The 18,120-nt window shown below is 42.5% G+C and overlaps 1 protein-coding gene across 1 annotated transcript in view; it reads right to left on the reverse strand.

Moving 5' to 3' along the window:
• Positions 1-1,607: 1,607 nt before the first annotated feature.
• The window catches only part of zcchc14 (zinc finger, CCHC domain containing 14), a 32,860-nt gene continuing 16,347 nt past the window's right edge, over positions 1,608-18,120 (reverse strand). The window contains exons 7-14 of the mRNA XM_068731941.1: positions 16,310-16,488; positions 13,340-13,376; positions 12,755-13,259; positions 12,323-12,432; positions 10,768-10,862; positions 10,374-10,526; positions 8,500-9,708; positions 1,608-6,388 (exon numbers count right to left, since the gene is read on the reverse strand). Coding sequence (XP_068588042.1) covers positions 6,333-6,388; positions 8,500-9,708; positions 10,374-10,526; positions 10,768-10,862; positions 12,323-12,432; positions 12,755-13,259; positions 13,340-13,376; positions 16,310-16,488 — 2,344 coding nt within the window. The 3' untranslated portion in view covers positions 1,608-6,332. The remainder of the gene's footprint in view (positions 6,389-8,499; positions 9,709-10,373; positions 10,527-10,767; positions 10,863-12,322; positions 12,433-12,754; positions 13,260-13,339; positions 13,377-16,309; positions 16,489-18,120) is intronic.

Consider the following 18,120-nt stretch of genomic DNA (forward strand, 5'->3'; position numbering starts at 1 on the left):
AAACACTTTAAACAAATAAGGTGAAGTGAATATGAAGCTGTACTTGGAGGGGCTTAGGACCCAGGGGAATGTAGGCGAAGCATGGAACCTGGAGGGAGTCTGTAAGACGTAACGTGTGAAGGCATGTGAAGTTATGCTTATAAAGAGTTGCAGTTAAGAGCAGTTAGTTCTCACATGCTTGTATGATTACGACAATATGTATTTTGATATGGTCACGTTTGATCCTGTAACGAGACGTGTCACGGGGGGGGGGGAGACGCCACACAAACAGCTGTCCACCGCTCGCTGACTGGTTCTTGTGTTATAAATGTTCGCTTAATAATAAAAAAAACTGCATTAATGCGCGATAAAATAATTAATTGCGTTAATTAATTAATGCGATAATAACGCGTTAATTTGCACAGCACTATTTTAAATACTTCTCCATAGCTTTCGCTACAGGCTAGCGGCTAGCTGAGTGTCTTCTGCTTATTGGAGCTTGTGAAACAACTGACTGACGCATTACCGCCACCAAGTGGTGGGAAGCTATATTGTAACTGAGCGTCTCATGGATAACAGTAATATCTCTGGTGTCTTCAATTTGCGGTCCCGCGGCCCTCGCGGCCCACAGGTGCAAAACTGAAAGTTTTCTGCGGCCCTCTAGGTGGCGTTAAGAATTACTGGTTTACGCTATGTCTTAGAGTAGCCTAGGCCTGACAACAAATGCCTATACATTTCTACCACAGTAGAAGAAAATAAAAAAACTCCACTCATTTCCTTCTAGACCTGTAGACCACTAACCTCCATCACACCAGCTCCTTCAGCCCTGTCAGTCTCCTGCTTCTCTCTCTCATCTGACTGGGCGGAGCTGCCACCTCTCCTAAAGAATCTTCTTATATCTGATATTATTATATACCGGTACAATAGCGTTATGAGGGACCCTATGACATTTAGTTTTCACTAGCATTAACTGATTCTATAGGGACAGATATTATTGTTTCGAAATACTAGAGCGATATATTAATGCAAAGAATAGAGAGATGTTGATAGTTATTTCTTGCATTTCAAATTCGTTCGTTCGCCCTCTTGCTCACTGGAGACAGTTTCTAACAAAATAGCTAGCTAGCTTAGTGTTAACATAGCCCACTACAATATTCCCTTTCATTTGTCTCAAGTAAACCTAAATTTAAGCAGGTAACAATCGTTAACTACAAAACGCATGCACATATGTAGCATGTTAGTTATAAATAACTTGTCCATGTGAGAAACAATAGTTTAATATAATGATATCACCAAAATAAAAAATGTATAAATATTTAAATCCCCCCTAAAGTAGGCCTAACGACGCCCCAGCATATAATCATAATGAAATGTATATGTTATAAGAAGATGAATGGCAGCTTAAGTCTATTTTTAGCTGTGTCAGTTTCAGGGTCCTGGTTCATGTTTGCACTTTCACAGCTTACAAGGACTTGTGAATTGAACAAAGCCATTGTTATAGTAACACAGTAGTCATTGACCTCTAAGTCAAAATGTCTACTGTGAAAAAGGCTTTATGGATATGTATTTGAATATTTTAAATGGCTTATATCACCCTTTAACTTGATAAATTGGGCCTATACACTATGTGATAAAAGACAGAATCAGAAAATATTTTATTACTCACCTCAAGGTTCAAATAAAACAAGTTTTAAAACACATTAAGAAATTTAAAAAATCGGACCTACAAATGAACTGTGTTCAAACATTTGCACACATATATTCCAAAAGCACTTTTTACATAAGATGAACATGCATCAGTTTACAAGGCACTGTTGTGATTTTTACAGATTCAGACTCATGTCTGGTCTCAGGAAACTGCTAAATTAAATAGTAAAAAAAAAAAACTATCAGAGATGACTTATTTTTTAAGTCAGCCTCACACTGGTTCCCTGGACAAAGCCAATGGGATTTTTCCATTGGATTTTGGATTCTCGCAGAAAATAAGCTCTGTGGCAAACAAGTTATGACATTTACAAGTTTTGTTAAGCAAGATCATTTTCACAAAAGTACACCACTTTTAGGATTTTTGTAAGGGGCTAATGTTATGCAACCCTGGTGTTGTTGGTTCATAGCCTGAGTGGAATACACTACATAACTGTAAAGGCAGACTAGCAGGATGAAGTTTTGTAGTCTCATTTAACAACTTGTTAGCAATTGCCTTTTTTAGGCCATGTAAAATCTTCAAAATTTCGAATGGGTATTTACTGACGTATTGAATGTTTTGTATTGAATTGAACAAAACCTAAAACTCTCCTAAGCTTGTTTTCACCACAGACCTTATTTCAGGCATTTAACCAATAACCCAATCAAAAGATTTATTGACATCGAAACGAGGGAGTGCAAAAATGCTGACTCATTTCCAGGTATTAGGACTCATTCCTGCACTCTTATTTCTGTGACACAATTGACCCTTGGTTAAGCCCCGCCCCCTGCTGCTACTCGGCCAAGCTTTCATAGCTACCACAGAGTCCACACTGTCACTAACTGCACTCCGTGAAGAAGTATTATCTAAGTTTTGGGGAAACTAAAAAGAGAGAACAGACAGACGGGTCTCAAATATGTGATATATCCAGGATGTCAAACTAATTCAGCAGTGAAAAGTTCAAAAGACAGATATAGAAGCTAAACTAAAAGTGAACCACCACGTCGCCTGGCGATGGAGACAGAAGACAATGAAATTAAGGAGCAACATTGTTCCTGTATAGCCGGGTTGGTCTTTATTCACGGTTACAATCATTAAAAAGCAAAAGCAGCATGCGCATTCAGTATACCTTCAGGAGCTAGCGAAGTATAGAAGTGATAACACTAGTTAATTAAGTGCTAACGTACCATGCTAATGTTAGCTCCACAAGTTTTTATGTAGAAACGTAACGATTGCATGAGGGTCTACGGAGCGGAGCGATATAGTTATGGCTCCGCTCTATAGTTATGGGTCAGAGCTGGCCGTTTCTACGCTATGATTGGCTAGTCTGCGTTTGATGGGCGGGACTTAGCGAGGGGTCAATTTACAACACAATACAAAAGCATTAGTTTGAACAACAGACAGAAGTTGTTATACATACCGAATATTCAGTATTTTAAATAAACATCCTGTGTCTCTGGTGTGCCCTCCAGGGGCACAGGTAGAGTTTCCTCTTAAGGACTGGCTGTCCTCGTGTCTATAAAACTCTGGGTCCTGCCCAGGGACTTGAATACACTGTGAAACATTTCTAACTTACTTAGACTCGTTCCAATTTTAACAGTCCTGAATTGTGTTTTGCATAAAGACTGTACATACTGTATTAATTACAAAAAAAGATTCAGATCCACCTCTCCGGGAGTGAGAACAAGTTTAGGATTGACGTTCCCTCAACTTCAATTCACTTACATCGACAACATGAAAAAAAGAAACACCACCAAACTTAACAGAAAACAAATTGGCACTTTTAAAATGTCCAACACAGGTGTGATCTGAACATTCAAAGTCATTGTGTACTGACCAGAAGAGTTTCTGAAAACATTTAGCGTGCATTCTGATCATCTTGGTACAGAGGATCAGTATTTGGCACTGGAGGCCATTTTGCTATCGGGTTGGCTCAGAGGTACAGAGGCTGCAGATCACCCAAAGGTGATGGATTCAGCCCCAGGCTCTGGTGAAGGGCCTTCATGGACAAGAATTAATGCATGAATCACTGAAGAGGGACTCCAGTTTCCAAGTGTGAGCTGACCACACGGACACTTGAATGATGCTGCGCCCCAGCACAAAGGTTAGATACTCCATGTCCATATTTCTTGACTCATAGCCATCATATGTTGTATTGAAACTTGTACTGAAGTCCTTGGTGTCATGGAGTTTGTTTCTTTTTTCACGTCACCAGCCTCGTGGTCATAATCTTAAAAATATGTATCAAGTTGTACAGTGCCTCAAGTTGGGGGATCCAGCCCTTGAATCAGGGTTACTCAGTTAAAACGTTCCCTGTGGATATTCTTGTAATCAAAAGTTCTGATTACATCATGTATTTCTCATCATAAGGCATTGTGTGCATCCTTACTCCTTTATCCTATATATTAAAACCTGCTCTGATTACATCCATTTTTACCACGGACCTGTTCATCAAAACATTACTCCATTGAGCTCAACAATGGGGATCCAGAAGTGAAAATCCCATTCACGTTCTGAAGCAAGTACTTTAATTATTAGCCATAATATGGTAACCATCCCAGGTAGACTTACCCAGGAGCTATGACACTGTGAAACAATGGTAGATGCTCCTGTAGAAGCCACAAGTCCGTTTGATATCAACCTTGTTTTAAGAAAAAACACTTTTTATTTGAAATGTCATGGAGAAGTGATATTGCTCCACGGTCTGCTCCCAGATTTGAAAAAGGACCACTACAGCGTCTCGTCTACGAAAATAGTTCAGCAAAATGTTTCTCAAACATCTGAAGCGAGAAATCTTCAATTCAGATCAACAATGGTTAGCTTAAAAGCTTTCGGGGAGTTTCCAAAGGTGCGCCATTCCCATTGGTTTATGGAATGAATAGTTCCTTCACTCTTAAAATAATAATGTACCCTTTTCCGTTTCCCAATCCTTATTTTCGTTGCTCCGAATCTAATGTTTTTTTTGGTCATGACTGACGTATTTGGTTGGCTTTCTCTCAAGCTTAAAACTCTTTTTAGAAGGATTTTCTTCCGAAACCGGAGCCGTTCAACAAGTGGGCGGTCAGTGACTGTGTTTACACGTGGTAAACATGTCCACGTGTTTAATAACTGAGATTATCTCAGTTATTATCATATCCAGATATGATGTTTACACGAGCACAGACATCCCTGTATACATGATAAACACTACTCTTTTTATCACCGACAAGACAAACTCGTTTCTTTGTAGCTCCTGAAATGAGGCGCTTTCTCTGCCGCCATTGATTGTATTTCTGTTACATCACTTGGTCGAAGCCGCACTTGCGCAGATATTACCGGGATAAGGTGTGTGTACACGCAACAGTATGTCGGTTTCTTTCGGAGTACTCCTGTTAGCATATTTGTCTTATAAACAGGATAAGGGCTTATCCCGGTTTCTGGAAACGGTATAGGATCGAACATTGAAATGTGATACCCCAAAAATACCATCATAAATGGGTCATTCAAGGCCCTGCAAACACACTCACCGTTGAGCTCTGTGGTAGAAAAAGGTACCACTGGGTACCTTAAAGTGACTGTTCTTTTCCCTTTTTTACTCCCCTTCTAGGAGAATCAGCAAGAAAGCAATGCAGCTGAAAGGTCCCAAATACTAACGGCAAACCTTAATCTTAAGCAGGTTTTGAGTATGCAGCATGTACAGTATACTCAAAATCGTGTGCTGTTGATGGACAGAATTCTCCCACGATCCAATGCTCAAAGGAAGTACGGGAACTGCTCACAGCTGCAAAGAAATGCAATTGCAAGGGGTAGTTAAGCTTCTCTTTGAGGACTTTAATTGGCAGTTGTGTTCTAAAGTCGGACTCTGATTGCCTTTCCTCGGAGCATGTATTGCAACATTTCCTTTTGGTATAAAATGAAAAAAGAAATTTGGTTGATTTCTAGCTGCAAAAACAATATACTATAAACATTAGTATATACTCTATATAAATAGTATGCAGCACAAACTGGAACACAACTCTTGCGACTGGACTCTACTGTACAAAACAGCAATTTTTTTTAAGTGTCAATATATAACAGCACATTGAATCAAAAGGGAAGACAACACTGGGCATACAGTGTTCGCTGGGCATACATCCAAGGTGTCCTGTCCATCACGATAAGGGCAAGATTTGAGACAACTAGAAGTGAACTTGCCTCAGTGCCCACGAAGTTGTTAGGATACTAGAGTGCTGTGTCTGGTTTGTGAACCACCTACACAACTATAAATGCTGAGTCATTCAGCTGGGAAGCAGACTCTCCGGTTGTACTGCTGCACCATGGGTAACATGACAGGCAGAGTTCCAGCCACATCTCTGAAATGAAGCGAGGCAGAGTTCACAAATCTCCGGCTTTGTATTCGTGGAGAACCGAGGAAGGATGAAAACTAATCGGACATAAAAAAAAAAACGGACCGCGACAAGTGCGTTCCGTTTTTCTCCGTTCTGCTCTCCAATCTGTCTCTTTTCCGTCCCCCTCTCATCTCTCTGTAGAAAGAGTTCTAAAAGACGCAGTGGGTCTGTTCCTCCAGATCAACGGTCTTTTGAACAGACTCGCGTTGCCTCGTCGTCCCCAGAGGCAGGCTGTCTGCGGCGGCCGCCTGCCGGCTTCAGTAGGAACATGAGGTACAGTTGTGTCAAATCCACTCTGCTGGTTAGTCCCCCGAGTCCTTACTGTCAGAGTGAGGAGTGTACTTCAGTCGAAATGTCCCTGTGAAACACAACAGAGAAATACAGTTGCAGTGTTGAAGCCCAAATCGTACATGCTTGATCCACAGTCAAACAGGCCCTCTTTGCTGGATGAAAAACAGCAGGGCCGTAATTATCAATTATTTTCATTGTCGAGTAATCTGTCGATTATTTTTGTAGAATAATCAATTTGTTGTTTTGTCAGAAAACGGTGAGAAATTTCAATCAGTATTTCCCAAAGCCCCAGATGAAGTCCTCAAATATCTTGTTTTGTCCCCAACTCAAAGCTAATCGCTTTACTGTCATAGAGGAGTCAAGAAACAAGAAAATATTGGTTGGAATCAAGATTTGGAGTTTTGTTTCTTTAGTCAAACCAATTAATCAATTATCAAAATAGTTGTCGATTCATTTAATAGTGGACAATGAATCGATTAATCGTTGCAGCTCTAGAAGTCTGCCTATTGTTATGTATTTCTGGATAGATTATTGGTTGCACCACATATGAAAACTAGATGAGTGGGTTCCATTGCTTCAAAAGCCACATTGAACTGAATTCTTTCTTTGTATGTAAGAAAGGCTGTTGAAAATGCAGCCATAAAACTTTGTATGAATGTATTTAGCAATTACGTAGAGCTGTATAAAATAAAAAATAAATGCAAAATGCGTCACAGTGTTAGAGAAAGAAAGTCAAGCGCTTATGGTAAATATAGTTTTTTAGGTAATAAACAAAGACCAATCTCCCAGTCTAATAAACTCACAAAAATAATCTCTGACGTCCAGACTAAAGGTTGAAGTCTAAACAGCAGTGCCATTTATTGATAGTGTGGCTTTTTTGGGGTAATTACATAATAATAACACAATCTTTGTTTTGCACTCATACAACTGGGAATATAAATATCATATATTTGAAAACATGAGCATTTATATCAGGGGTGTCAAACTCATTTTCACTCTGGACCACATCAGCATCATGGTCGCCCTTAAAGGGCCGGTTGTAACTGTAAGACTGTATAACTGTAACTACTCCCTAACATATTGTTAAATAACTGTCTCTGCATTTGATTGTTGTTTATTCAAGTGTAAAACGATTGTACATGCAGTTATATAAATGTAAAATGATATTTAAGCACATTTCTGTTATTATAACAAATCATTTTAATTTAGGGTTAAGAAACCCACATTACTCTACTAAGGATCAAACTTAAAGAAAATAACAAAGACAAATATCATCAAACACAAGTTATTCCATTAACTTTGTTCAAAGCTGTTTTTGTCCTCACTCTGCATCACTAATGTTCCTCCCCGCCGTCGTCTCCTGCATGGCAGCTACATCCAAGAGCTCCTCACTGACGGTCAAGTCTGGTCTTATAAACACCGATAGATGCGTTGTGTCCGTGTTGTCTGTGCTTTCATCAACAGCTAATGCTCGTCTCTTCAGCCAGCTGTGTTGTCAGATTGTCTGCTAGTTCCTGAACTCTGTCTGATGGTGTTTCTTCACAAAGTGACATTTGTAAAAGTCTGTATCTGGTTGGAGCTCACCTGCTCACAGACCTTTAAGCATGCACTGGGTTGTAGCTTTTGTAAATACATTCTGCAACAATTGCAGTCTGCCTTTTATTTCTTGGACAATTTCATTTTTTTCTTAGAGGCTAAATTTAGCTCTGTGTTTGGTGTCAAAATGCCGACGTAAACTGTTTTTTCTCCTTGAAGCTCAAACATGTATTCACTTTCCCCATCTTTCATAAATTGTCTTCCCTCTGCATCAATTTTTCTCTTCTTGGACATTTTTGGATTATTTGTCGATCATTTTCATCTCAATCACTTGTTGGAAACCCGCTTTACAGGCTGTTGCCTCTCCTGCCCACCTGTTGTGATATGTCGGCACACAGACAACATGCTATCTCCTAATTTCGACTTTCTATCTCCTACTTTTTATTTTTATTTATTTTTTTGCTGGCGGATTCGCCTTGAGTTTGACATGTCTGATTTAAAGCATGCATGAGAAAAAAAATTAAGTATATTTGCTGATTTGAAATGACAAGTTAATAATGATATTTTCTAATGGAACTGTAGTTGATTAATATTGAATCAACAACTAGTTCCCTTCCTTTGTTCACTCCTTCATTCACTCACCTTGCTGTGCTGAATCCATGGCCGGCTGTTTGCATTCCTCTGCTCTGTGTCCGTTGGCACCGCAGTTATAACACGACACGTTACCTGCAGCCCGTTTCTGGCCTCCGTTTCCCACGATGCCGTGAGGCTGGTAGAAGGCAAAGCCCTGCTGCTGGTCATGTGACGCAGGGCTGTGGCGGTAGAGGGGCGGAGGCACCATCATCGGGTAGGAGAAGGGTGTGGCTCCATTGCCGGCGGCGCTGGACGAGGCGATCAGGGGGCTGAGGTGGAGCAGAGGACCGAGGGTGAAGAGGGAGGGGCTGAACGGCTGCAGGTAGCCGGCCGCCGCGTATCCCGGCAATGCCCCGTAGGCGCCACAGTTACCCCGACAACCGCAGGAGCTGCAGACACACATGGAGGCGGTGTGACCTGAACTCTGATCCAATGAGGAGCCGGTGGAGGGGGAAGGGGAGGGGCTAGAGGGAGGCTGGGCCGGGAAGTACGTGTTGCCGGGCACCGCAGCCACGGGAACACTGCTTGCGGTTGCCATGGGAACAAAGCTGCCACCGCCACTACTGGAGCTGCCAGATTTTGTAGAGGGACAGGAAGAGGAGAAAGAAGTAGGTGGGTAGGAGTAGTATCCAGATGGAGAAGGGGATGAAGAGGACGAGAGGTGGAAGTGCAGCGGGGGGTGAGAGACGTGGTGGAGGCTGTTGGAGGTCGAGGTTAGAGCAGAACTGGTCTCCACCATGAGACCCACGGCACCTCCCGCCAGGCCACGGCAAACCAGCGAGTCCTGAAGTGCGGCGGAGCCGTCCATGTTCAGCCCAGGGAACAGGCTTTCCAGCCTCACCCCCATCCCCACACTGAGCCCCGACGGGAAGCCTGCCCCGGCTACAGGCGGGCCCGAGCCCAGCGGTTTAGTCCTGTCCTCTGTGCACAGCGGAGGGGGCCTGGGCTTACGGGGGGAACTCAGGATGCGTGCTGGGTTTGAGACAGGGGAGAGCAGGGTCTGGGGGTAACTGGCCTGCGGGTGGTAAGGAGACTGCGGGAGGCCGAGGGGGAGGTGGGAGGAGCAGGAGGGAGGGTGAAGAGGGGCTGGCTCGGTTTGGACAGGTAGGACCTGGGCTGTGGGGCGACTGGAGCCTGTGGGGCCGCTGGAGTTCAGGATGAAGAGACAGGACCGGTCCTTCTCTGAACCCCCTCCTGCTGCGTCCAGACCCGACACACCTGGAACACAGAAACACGGTGGTGTGTTTGGAGTGATATTAAATGCCAAAGTGTGTGTGCAAATCTGTTGGAACTGAATGTCATATCTCAACAGTATCTAACTAAGTTAAGTTAGGTATCAAGAAAAAGTACACAATATCAAAAATACTTCTTTCGCCAATCTAATTCTAGTTGATGGATTGATTAGTTGGGCCTCAGAGCGGTTGACTAACATAGTAAAAGGTAAAGCTGGAAAATTAGAAAAGGCAGAGGTCGGATCGATGGATTATGTTTGAATCTTCCATCTTGAATTTTGCTGTCTGAATTCCACATATTCAATATGAGCAGCTTGATTTTTTTATTTTCAATTTACCTGATTTTGTAGTTCTGAAAACTACTACTACTAGAATTTGTCCAACTTCAATTAAGTTTTTTTAACAGAATTATTTGTCAGAATTTGTACGTGAAACTGTTGCGCAACATGAAATGACCTGCTGGAAGTCTCAAAGAGGAGAATTTGAACTTGCAAATTCAGACAGTTTGACGGTTTTTAAAGCAGAATATTTCAATGCTATTTTGGTATTGTTTAATACAAAGGGAAATATCAAGAATTTGATCCGGCCTCTGTCTTTGTTTTCGAGGACTATCCCTCCGTGATAGTTCAGTAGCTCTGTGAGAAAACTTACGCCTGTGAATGTCTCTGGTCCTGTCGAAGGTGTAGTCACAGCAGAGTGGCGTTCGGGGGGAGCAGGGAGAGCTGGAGTAGCCTGAGGACGAGCTGCTGTCTGTCGAGACGGGGTGATGATGCGGCATAGCCTCCACCTCCACTCGCAGCTCTCCTGAAACACATTCCAATACACCGACATTTTAGGATGCTTTAAACTAAGTATTGTGACCGTCTCACAATTGTACAAAGCCATACATTTACTCTGGGAGCTGCCCAGTGCAAACACCGCCTCATACCGCCGGACACAAGACACTTCACATTTTAATCGCATTGTAAACTCATTAACACTGTAAACTCATGTGTGAATAAAGGCAAATGAGCAGAGATAGCCTGAGACTAACCAGCTGCGTTACCTGTGGTGGAGGTGGGATGTGTTGAGGGTCCCATGTGACTGGAGGGCGTCACCCTGGCGATGCCGCTGCAGGGCCGCTTCTCCATCTGCATCTCCCTGCAGGGGACACATACAGGCAGAGAGGTATGATGCATTTATATTTAGAAGCTTATTCTTATCATTAATAAGGTAAGACTTCTGCTGTTTTTAAAGGAATGTTAATGTGAAGGAGAGACCTTTTCTTCTAGACTGGAACAGAACAAAATATCCTAAATACCATACATTTTAAATTGCATTGTCTCCTTAAATCAGGTTGCAGGTTATGTGGGAAACCTAAACCCTCTCAGTTCAAAGAGTTGAACGGCAGCTGGAGTTCACTTATCTCCACCAGGGGGAGACATTATCCACTCAACGCGCTCCTCAGCATCTCAACTGCTCCTCTACAAACACATCTGCACTCCCATCAAGCCCGTCGCATGGAAAACCACCGCAGCAACTTTCCATTTTCTGTGTCTTGTTTAATTAAGCATTCACACACACACACGCACGCACGCACGCACGCACGCACGCACGCACACACACACACACACACACACACACACACACACACACACACACACACGCACACACACTCCTGATGAATCAGATCCAGTACTTCAGTGTTAAACTCTCAGTAATTAATACCTAATGATGCTTCTTCTCCCAACAACTGTTGCTTGTTCAGTAATGAATATTTGCTGTAACAACTTTTCAGGGGCTTTAATACACAACAAACATAATGAAAAATGTGACATTCACGGATGATAAATTGGACAAACAACACGGCTAGTGTTAACTTGACCCTAACTTCTTGCCTAATGGAAACCTGTTGATTCTGGGGATTGGAAACACGATCAAGAGATAATCAAAGCAGGTTCACGTGGGAAAAACCCAGGTGTGTCTGTGTGTGTGCGCCGGATGTGTGTGTGTAAGTGATTGAGTCGGAGCATGTGGACGCATTTGCTTCCAAGTTCCAAATGTTTTTGTGGCTTTGCGTGTGTTTCTGCTGGTTATCTTCTCATGAGTATATCTAATCTCTCCGGCCCACTCATAGCCGGTTAACCATTGACGCTGTATGGACTGTTACTGCTGTATACTCGCCTTCGAAATCAGCGGCTGATCGGTCTGTCTGTTAATCGTTAATAGGACAAAACGTCTGCTAACTCCACTGTGCATCGCCACAAAGATCTGCAATGCAAAACGGCAAAGTAACGCCAACAAGCCTCATGTTGAAATCGCTCCACACTGCCTGAGGTTTGCAACAGCATCGCTTGACATCAGCGCTGCAGCCATACTGAATTCAGCAACTCCACTATATGGGAATTTATCATTTAACAAAAACAGTCATTTTACCTCACAGAACACAGGAATTGCTGGACTGCTAAAACGACTGTTTTTGTCAAAGGGGTCTTGTGGGTTTGAAGAGAGCACAGATAACGGGTTCGGTTCCCGGTTGGCTGTCTGACGGCAAGATAAAAAGTGGTGAAAATATACCAAACAGAGCGTTCTCTTGTATACCAGCAGCTCACTCTACTGACTTTTGGATCTCTAGTTGGGTCTTTTGTAGCTCTAGTTGAGTCTTGAGCTTCTTCTTTGCTCCTTGGGTCAGGTCGTACTTGTTCAGGTCCTCCTCCGTCAGCGCTAAAAACTGAAGGAGACACGGGAAAAGTACACGTGTTTAAGAACAGCAGACATTCTGGTTTATCTGAGCTTACACATGACATGCAGCCTGAAATACCGATTTAAGTGAGTGATTGAGCGTACTTGTGGTTTCCTGTAAAAGATCTTAAATAAATGATAGCATCTAAAGCTACTGCTTTTAATGTGTGACCATTATTGTGTGTTCTTATGTTTTTAGTGTATAGATTTTATATATGATGATTTTAATGTAAAGTGTCTTTGAGTACTCTGAAAAGCGCTTCAAAAATAAAATGTATTATTATTTATTATTATTATTAAAGCCCACCCACCTCCTCCATGGTGAGCTGTTTGAAGACGGGGTAATACTTGTGAAGCCGAAGCCTGCGGAGCCAGTCCAGGATGCCGTTCTGCTCCGCGGTGTTGGGCTGGGACTGGCATGGTGCCTGTGAGTGGGACTGGGAACGAGACAGGGAATGGGACTGGGGGTACGAAAGGGACTGGGAATGTGAGTGGGACGTCGGCTGGGAATGGGAGAGGTGCGGAGACTGAGGCTGACCGCTGGACTGACCGCCGGTTTGCGGATGAAGGTGGAGCTGAGAGTATGAGTGGGACTGACTGTGTTGGGGATGTGGCTGGGAGGAGGGATCGCATCCGCCAGCCATGGGGCACTGGGTGGGCAGGGCTGGTACGGGGTGAGGGAGGGAGGACAGCTGGGGAGGCGGAATGGGTGGAGGAAGAGGAGGAGGGAGGGAGGAGAGGTGAGGAGAGGGGCGAGTCAAGACAGAGCTGTGGGTGCTGACGACGGGCTGGACGCTGGCCACTCTGTATACCGCCCTGAGAGAGGACATACAGTAAGAGGAGGCGAAGATGATGATGATGAATGACAGAAAGATGAAGAGAGAAAGAAAACTCACCTGTTGGCTCCTCTGTGCTGAACCATACAGCCAAGACCTGAGGGACAGAGAACAAACAAAAAACCTTCATCGTTGTTTCCATCATCATCGTCACCAAACTGTTTATAAAAAACTCAGCGATCGAGTGAGTAAAACCCAGATGCTGCTCGTATGAAAGAAACCAACAGTTAGACGCTGGTATCTTTATAATGTTATCATGATGTGTTCACGTGTAATCTCGTAAAATTCAGTTTTGGTGAGAAACTTGAATAAATCCAGTTGTTTGAAAGAGACGTTTTAACAAATAGATATTAGAGATGAATTATGAGCTGTTTACACTCGCTCTAAGCAGCTTATAGTACATCATTAAAACTACAAATAACAAGATTTGTTTTAATCCATAAAAATACAATCTTATTTCCTTATCATTTGAATTGTCTTTTTTTATGAATAAAAACACATTATAAATTACTTTAACAAAGTAAAAGGTTAACATTTAGAATTTTTGATGGTTTATAGACTTCAGAGTGGTTGAAATGATTTTTGGGACATAGGCAAAAAAAATAATAGTCCAGCTGCTATAATCAAACAACAATATGGATCATCAATGATCATCAATTAGTATCGGCGGCAAAAAAAATTTGATCAGGGATCTCTAAAAGTTATATTTACTCTTTTTTCTTTTGTGCTGATCTGACCTGTGGTCCGTTCCGTGACTCTGACCTGTAAAACGATCTGAACCGTGAGTTTTATGATCCGTTGCACCATTAATCACAACACTGTAAGTCAAGCACTGAAATCTAATTGCTGCTACATTTTATAAATAACTAATCGTCAGCAAAAGAGTTTGTATTTCCTACAGTGATTACAGCAGGGATAAAAAGTGCAGTTCAAAATTATGAATTATGTAGATTAAGGACTTAAGAAAATAATAGCAAATGTATTGAATATGCTGTATAACTGTAAATGTCAAATGAAGGCTAAAGAGTATATACTACATTCATACAAGTCAAAATAATTTATATTATATAAACAAACTCTTTCATTCCTTGCTGACCTCTGTGAATAACGTGCCAAGTGAGGAAAGGGGTGAAATTTGAATCAGGGCTGTCTACTAACGCTCATACAAGTTTGTAAAACTGAGTTTCTCCACAAAGAATCACACAAAAGCACCAGTTTAAATTGTGTGTGTATACCAGAGATATGCTCAAAATTGTCTTGGAGATAAGTCCTAAAAAGAAAATAAAGAAAAATGACTGATTGAGTCTACTAAGACCAAAACAAGCAATGAGTTGACTAAGAAGGGGCAGTCCTAGTTTAAATGCTGTCTTCCAGTCACAGACTGCTTTAAAGCTCATCCCAGGATGAAGTCACTTTTCCTTCCACCTTATTCTGCATTCCTCACATCCATAAAGGAGTTATTTTCCTCATGGAAGTGGAAAGTTTCGACCCCCAGCCACATGATCAGATGTTCCTCTTGGACACAATGCATGCTGGATGTCTGGAAACATCTGTAGAAGATTGCCAGGGATGGATCAGACATGCAAAACGATTATTTCCCAGATGTCCCAGAGAGGACAGAAGGTGTGATGTTGACGAGAACAAGACACCGAATGCACTGTTGTACTTTCTATAGTATGTATGCTGGATACTGTAAGATGACTTTTGCTGGAATTACTTTTGAGTTTTTTGTAAAAATGGCTAAAATAAATCTATTACTTATTAATGTATACTGCAGCATTTATGATATATTTCTGTGACATATACTGTAAGGTAGCAAAATGGTGTTTATGCTAAAATAGTGATACATGTTGTAATGCTACTTGCTGATAGTGTTGTTTGAGATCATTGTATAATGAGCAGCAAGTGTTACTGTTGGGAGACACAAACACAAGTGTGACTGGCCATTTAATATGGGATGGAATACTACTAACCTCTGTTGTATGTAACATTTAAATACAGTCATGTACAAGGCATAATCAATCTATTCCTAAATCCTCAGCAAAAATATTCAACGATAAACCGACATTCATGTGCTGCTTTCATGCTTTACTTACGCTGGTGTCCATGCACGGTTAATCAATGTGTTATTTACAGCTTTCAGGCCTGGTCATTTGTGTATTTAGTGATGTAAACCCATTACCCATGTGTTCAGTGCAATAAATGTGATATCAGAGCCTCATATAGAGTTCATGAGGAATATAGACTGTGATATATTGTGCTGGGGGGCAAGAACTCCCTGTGTGTTCATGGAGGCAAATTACAGCTCAGTTAGTCAGATTCATATTAGCCTGGCTTCCCTGGGGTCTTATGCGAGTCTGGCACATGCACACACCACACACACACACACACACACACACACACACACACACACACACACACACACACACAGGTAGAAACATGCAGAAGTACGAGCATATATGCTGCACTGACGGCTATAAATAATCTCTGGGATGAAGTCACACTCATAGAATCAAACACACACACACCAACATTAGGTCACCACACTGTAGGCCTCTCAACACAAACATGCCATGCTGAATTCCCACACCAGACTAAAATAGACCCCGTCCTCTCCCCTCCAACACCTCCAGATCACAAAATGAAAACCCTGCCTGCAGTCTCACCTCTACACTGCCACCAACCAAGAAGCACACTCACGGCCATGTCCTTTCCATTACCACCTTTTTCACTCCCCTCTCTATCTCTTCTCCAACACTAAAACCCAAACATGAGGTCTTTCATCTTGCCCCGTCCCTTTCGCCACCTTTCTTTCCTCGCATCTAAGAACAGGGATCTCCTGTTTGACATCCCTTCTGGTTTTCTGGAGACATTCACACACACCACACATTCACGATATTTGCGGTTTCAACCTATCCGATGTTATCTGCTACATGTAATCTATTTCTCTTCATAAAAAAAAGAAGAGGAACGATCCAAATATTCAAGAAAAAAATATATTTTTGACAACAAAACAAAATAAAGACTCACTAGAACTGGAGGTGAATGGACACGTCTGGGATACAGGAGCCGTGGAAAGGGAGGAGGATAATGGAGGGAGGGGGGAGGGGAGGGAGGCAGGACAGTTGGGTGTGAGAGGCCTGCTGGAGGTGAAGAACAGCTGGACGCTGTGGTGCTGGAGGACATGGCAGGGCAGCGCTGTCAGACACCTGGGTGCAGGCAGAGAGACGGGACAGCAGGGGGACAGACAGGAAGTCAGACGGACACAGGGAGGCCAAAGATAGCAGAAGAGATGCTACATCACATCTAGCTGCATCATGGAGGTGCACTTAAGAATTAGCTCAACATATTAACAACCAGGACAAGAGCATGAGATACCACAATAATGCTGTTGTTTGTGTTGAGGATATAGATTGATTCATTCATTTAAATGCATTCTAAGTAGAGCTGGGTATCGGTACTTGATACCTTTAAGGTATCAAACAAAATAACCCACAGTCAAGTGGTATCAAAATACAAACCTTACTGATCTAGAAAAATGTGACTATTAGAAAGGTTTTGGTCGCAGCCAATCACCCCAAGAGTTCTTCGATTTAATGTGTCAGCTACAAACCATACAGACAGGATTTCCTGTCTACACAGCTCTGAACTAGGAGATGTCTGAGCCGAGGCTAGAAGCTAGCGGTGCTAGAAGCTAGCGGTGCTAGAAGCTAGCGGTGCTAGAAGCGCGAACCGCGCTAACGGCGAACAATGGAAACAGTGCTGACAGAGGTAACAGTTTTAAACCTGGGGAGGAACAGTATGGTGGACGTCACGTTTCCACAACAATGCGCCTCCACCATCATGGGTTGGGGGACAGCGTTATCAGGGGTCACTGCAGTATGGGCGCTGTGCGGTGGCGATTAGCAAGCCAGTGGGACACACACACAGCATTTATTCACATGATGGGTATCAAATGAAGTACTCCATTGGTATCACTTTAAAAGGTACTGGTATTGGTACTGGCATCGTAATTCTTTAAACGATACCCAGCCCTTATTCTTAGTATTTATTTATTTGACTTATTTTACCTTTATCTAACCAGATAAGTCAATTGAGAGCCAGTTCTCATTTACAATGGCCAACCTGGCCCAAAAAGGCAGCAACAGGAGGCAAGTCGCAACAAACAAATAAAACATAGAAACATCTCATCTCATACAAAAATTGGAACATCCTAATATGTACAATATATATATATATATAAAAACAAACAGTGTTCCTGGAGAGGCAAACTCAGAAACAGTTGCAGTGATCAGGGACTATCGTTTGTAATGAGTTATTGAAGGAGGGGAACGGAATGAGGGTGTGGCGTTTTAGCTTCTTTCACAACTCGTTTCAGTCGCTTGGAGCAGCAGACTGGAATGAGAAACGGCCGAAGGCGGTGCGGACTTTTGGAATGACCATGTTGATGAAATTGCTAGAGCGTAAATTGCAGTTACTGTTTCTAGATGATGAGTACAGAGTGGTGATATGTGGGGTTTTTACCAATGATTTACCAATGGCGGACTACGTCACCATAGTCTAAGATGGGAAGGACTGTCGTTTTAACCAGGGTGTGCTTGGCAGAGTGGGTAAACGAAGATTTGCTACGGTACAGAAAACCAATTCTTGACCTGACTTTGATTTTACTAAACTCACTGCTTTCCAATCGTTCAGCAGGAGCAGGTTTTTGTAACAGTTTGGCTCTCTTAATTTGTCTCTACCAGTGAGCATCACTTTTCTTGCTTGCTAGCCGGATAGCTAGCAAGAAACAAAGTCATGTTCACAGAGTTCCAGCAAATCTAACTTTGCTGAGCTGGAAC

The sequence above is a fragment of the Cebidichthys violaceus genome, unplaced genomic scaffold (assembly GCF_023349555.1).
Source record: "Cebidichthys violaceus isolate CVI_PGR_0920_01 unplaced genomic scaffold, fCebVio1.0.p SCAF_55, whole genome shotgun sequence".
NCBI classification, from domain to species: domain Eukaryota; kingdom Metazoa; phylum Chordata; class Actinopteri; order Perciformes; family Stichaeidae; genus Cebidichthys; species Cebidichthys violaceus.